The sequence below is a fragment of the Corvus kubaryi genome, unplaced genomic scaffold (genome assembly GCF_017639235.1).
Source record: "Corvus kubaryi isolate FWS band 111438036 unplaced genomic scaffold, C.kubaryi_AGA036_p1.0 37070, whole genome shotgun sequence".
Lineage (NCBI taxonomy): Eukaryota > Metazoa > Chordata > Aves > Passeriformes > Corvidae > Corvus > Corvus kubaryi.
In genome coordinates this window covers 112,554-116,540 of record NW_024581025.1, presented here as the reverse complement: position 1 = coordinate 116,540, position 3,987 = coordinate 112,554, and the positions used below count along the sequence as shown (strand labels likewise).

The 3,987-nt window shown below is 50.1% G+C and overlaps 1 protein-coding gene across 2 annotated transcripts in view; it reads right to left on the bottom strand.

The window, feature by feature from the left end:
• Positions 1 to 2,839: 2,839 nt before the first annotated feature.
• DPF2 (double PHD fingers 2) overlaps positions 2,840 to 3,987 on the bottom strand; it is an 8,103-nt gene continuing 6,955 nt past the window's right edge. For both annotated transcript variants that reach the window (XM_042021000.1, XM_042021001.1), the window contains 2 exons: positions 3,439 to 3,520; positions 2,840 to 2,991 (listed from right to left, as the gene is read on the bottom strand). In XM_042021000.1, the coding sequence (XP_041876934.1) occupies positions 2,915 to 2,991; positions 3,439 to 3,520 (159 nt within the window). In that variant the 3' untranslated portion in view covers positions 2,840 to 2,914. The remainder of the gene's footprint in view (positions 2,992 to 3,438; positions 3,521 to 3,987) is intronic.

Here is a 3,987-nt window from a genome sequence, read left to right as displayed (position 1 = left end):
GGGGGTGTCCCCCCCTCCCGAAGGGGGCTCAGACATCCGGGAATCCCCCCCGGAGCTCGTTAACGAGGATTAATTGGAATTCCCGGAGCTCGTTGGCCTTTGCCCCAGTTCGGGTGATTTGGCTGCAAAATAAATCTGGGAACGGGATTAATTCGCGTTTCCAGGCGGGGGAAAAAAACCCCAAATGGGGCATTTTACCCCAAAAAGAGGGCGGCACAACCTCAGGGTCAGCTCTTGGAGAAGCCACATCCCAATCCCAAACCTGGGATTTTTTACCCCAAATCCAGGCACCCATCAGCCCCCAAACCCTCCATTTTTGCCCCAAATCCACATTGTGCTCTCAAATCCCCACTTTTGCTCCAAAATCCGTTTTTAGCCCCAAGATCCTCAATTTTTGCCCCCCAAATCCCACACTTTTTTACCCCAAATTTGCCCCCAAACCTCATTTTTGCCCCAAATTTCCCACTTCTCCCCAAACTTCCCATTTTCCCCCAAAAAACCCCACACTACTCCGTTTTTTGCCATTTTTATTACGAAAAATGAGCCGTTTTGGTGTCGTTTTGCTCTTTCCTGGATAAGACACAACTGTGAAGCTTCGCTGAGGGGAATTTGGGATAAATCCCCTGTTTTGGGACATTTCCATGTCCCCACCCCCATCAGGGCACGGAAACGGGGGGAAAAAAGCCCATTTTGAACCAAAACGCCGTCGATTCCCCCCAAAATCGTGCTTGGGACGGGGAGGAGAGAAACCACCGGGATGGGCCTCAGATCCAGAATTCTGGGGGGGGATTTTCGGGATTTGAGTCAATTTTGAGCATTTTTGGCTAATTTTCCAGTCATTTTGGCCAGTTCTGGGGTATTTCGGTCATTTTTGGGTCATTTCCATGATTTTTTGGGGTTCTTTTGGTCGTGTTTTGGTTCCATTTTGGAATATTTGGATTTTTATTCTGGGGGATGCTTTCATCGCTTGGGGGTTGTTCGGTCATTTTAGGGCCATTTCAGTCATTTTGGGGTTATTTTGGTCAAGCTTGGGGCTATTGGAGTCCTTTGGGAGTTATTTTGGGGGTATTTTAGTGCTTTTAGGGCTATTTTGGTCTCTCTTTGTTATTTTAACACTTTTGGACTGTTTCAGTCATTTTGGGGTTATTTTAATAATTTGAGGGGGTCTTTTGGTCATTTTGGGGGCTATTTGGTCACTTTTGGGGCTATTCCAACATTATTTCAGTAAACTTGGGGCTACTTTGGTACTTTTGGGGCTATTTTAGTAATTTCCTGCATTATTTCAGTCATTTCGGGGCCGTTTTGGTCGAACTTTGGGCTATTTCGGTACCCTTGGGATGATTTCATTTTTTGCATTATTTTGGCTGGTTCTGGGGTCATTTTGGCTGGTTTTGGGGTGATTTTTGCCGTTTTTGTGGCAGTTTCGGGGCCCATCCCGGGGGCTCCTCTCGGGGGGATCCGGGGGGGTTTGGGGGCGTGTGGGGGGAGGGGCAGTCGGAGGTAGGTGCTTTAAAGTCCATTTATTTTTGTGTTTTTTAGAAAAACAGGCACATTCAGTCCACGGGAGCCGGGGAGGGGGCGGAATTTGGGACTGGGGGGATTTGGGGGATTCCGGGGAGTCCCCCCAGCCCCACACCCGCGGCCTCTCCCTCTCCCCCCTCCCCCAGCGGCATTTTGGGGGCAAAAGGGGCTTTTTCCCCCCCCAAAAATCCCAACCTCAACCCCTCCCCCACCCCCCCGAACCCCAAACCCAACCCTGGGGGGAGGAGGGGGGGGAGCCAGGGGAAAACCCCAAAATTGGGGGGTTTTGCCCCGTTCTGAGCCAGCGGGGGAGGGGCGGGGGGGAATCCCCAAATCCGGGGATTTTGCCCCATTCGGTGGCGGCCGGAGGGGGTGGGGGAGGGGTAAGGCCTCGTGGGGGTGGGGGAGGGGCTGGGAGCATCCTTTGGGGGGGTGGGGGGGTGATAAAAATGGGGGAAAAGGGAACAAAAATCGAAGCAGGAAAAATCTCCCCTCCAAAAACGGAAGAAAAAGCCCCAAAACTGCCCCGGAATTCCCAAAAAAAAGGGGGAAAAGGGAGAGTTTGGCACCCGCGGCGCCGGGAGGGGGAGTGGGTGAGTTTTGGGGTGAAATCCTGGGAACTTGGGTGGTGGAAGGGATGAAAATCACCCCAAAAATCACCGGGGGGAGTGGGGGGAGGGGAGAAAGGGCCCTGAAATCCTGGAATCAACGGAATCCACCCAAAAATGGAGGGAGGGGAAGAAAAAGGGAAAAAAGGACCCAAAATAAAGAAAAGGGAGGAAAAAAGAGGTGAAATGAAGGGAATGGAAGAGATTAAAAAAAAAACACCCCAGGATGAATAAAGGAGATAAAAAAAAATAAGGAAGGAAAGGGAAATAGAAGGAAAAAAGAAAAAAAGGGGAAAAAAGAATAAAATGAGAAAATAAAAAAGGAAAAAAGAAAATTAAAAAAAAAGAAAAAAGAGCAAAAATAGAAGAGAGACAAGAGGAAATTAAAAACAAGGGAAAAGATCCCAAAAAACAAGAAAATAGAAGAAAAGGAGAAAAGAGCAAAAAAGGGAAACAAAACAAAGCAAAAAAAGAGGAAAATGAAAGAAAAAAGTAAAGGATAAAAGGGAATTAAAACAGAACCAAAAAAGGAAGAAAATGAAAGAAAAAAGAAGAAAATTAAAGGGCAAAAAGAACCAAAAGAGAAAAGAAGGCAAAAAAGGGAAATAAAAAGGACCCCCAAAAAATGAAAATAAAGGAAATAAAAGGGAAAAAAAAGAAAAAAAAGAAGGTAAAGGAGGGAAAATGACCCAAAAAAACTGGGAAAAAAAGGCAAAGGCCCCAAAGCTGAGGGGGTGAGGATGAGGAGGGGATGGGGATGAGGAGGAGGAGGAGGAAGAGCGGGATCAGGAGCTGTTCTGGTTCTGGTAAATCGACGCCTTCTCCTTGAGCAGGTCCAGGCAGAGGTGGCAGCTCCAGCTCCCTGCGGAAAACCGGGATCAGCCTTCGGCCTCACCCCCCTCAGCCCCCCGGGAGGACAATTAACCACGGGGGCTAACGAGGGGGGAGGGGGAAGAGTGAGAGCAGGAGGAAGAGGAGGAGAAAAGAAGAGGAAAAAGAGAATAAAGAGGAGAAATAAGAGGGAGGAAGAGGAGGGAGAATTCAGGGATTAGGGTGGAAATTCAGGAATTCAGGAAGGAAAATGAGGAAGAAAAGACGAGGAAGATGAGGAGGGAGGAAGAGGAGGGAGAGGAGGAAGAAAAGGAGGAGGAAGAGGAAGACAAAGGAGCAAGAGGAGGATTTGGGAGCAGGAACCCCTCCCCACAGCCCAGAAGGAAACCTGGGAAGAGCCAGGCCAAGGAACCGCGGGGTTTCCCACTCCCGGGGAGGTTTCGGGGGGATCCCGAGGGCCGGGAAGGGCCGGACTCACCCTCGGGGGGCTCGGACATGGGCGGGGTCAGGCAGTACATGTGGTACCCGCGGTCGCAGTCGTCACAGAACAGCAGCTGGTCCTGGGCCGGGCAGATTCCAATCGCTCCGCTCCCAGAATTCCCGCTTTTCCCCCCAAAAAGCCTCTCCCGTGTCCCACAGGTCGCTAAAGGATTTTACCCTCCCCAAAACTGCCCTCCCCCGGTGTCCCAAAGGCTCTGGAAAGGCAAAAGTTGCCTGCAGGTTATCGAAATCCAGAAGTTTTTCCCCAAAAAAGCCTTTCCGGGGTCTTATGGACTCCTAAACCCTGAAGGTTTCTCCCCCAAAAACCCCTCCAGTGGGAATTCTGCGGCATTCCCAGGTGGTTTTTGGGCATTCCAAAGTAATTTTTGGGTGTTCCCAGGTCATTTGGGGCATTTCTGGGTCACTGCTGGGGATTCCTGGTGGATTCCGGGGCATTCCCTGATAATTGTGGGGCATTCCCAGGCAACTTTGGGGCATTTCCAGGTAACTTTGGGGCATTCCCAGGAAACTTTGGGGCACTCCCAGG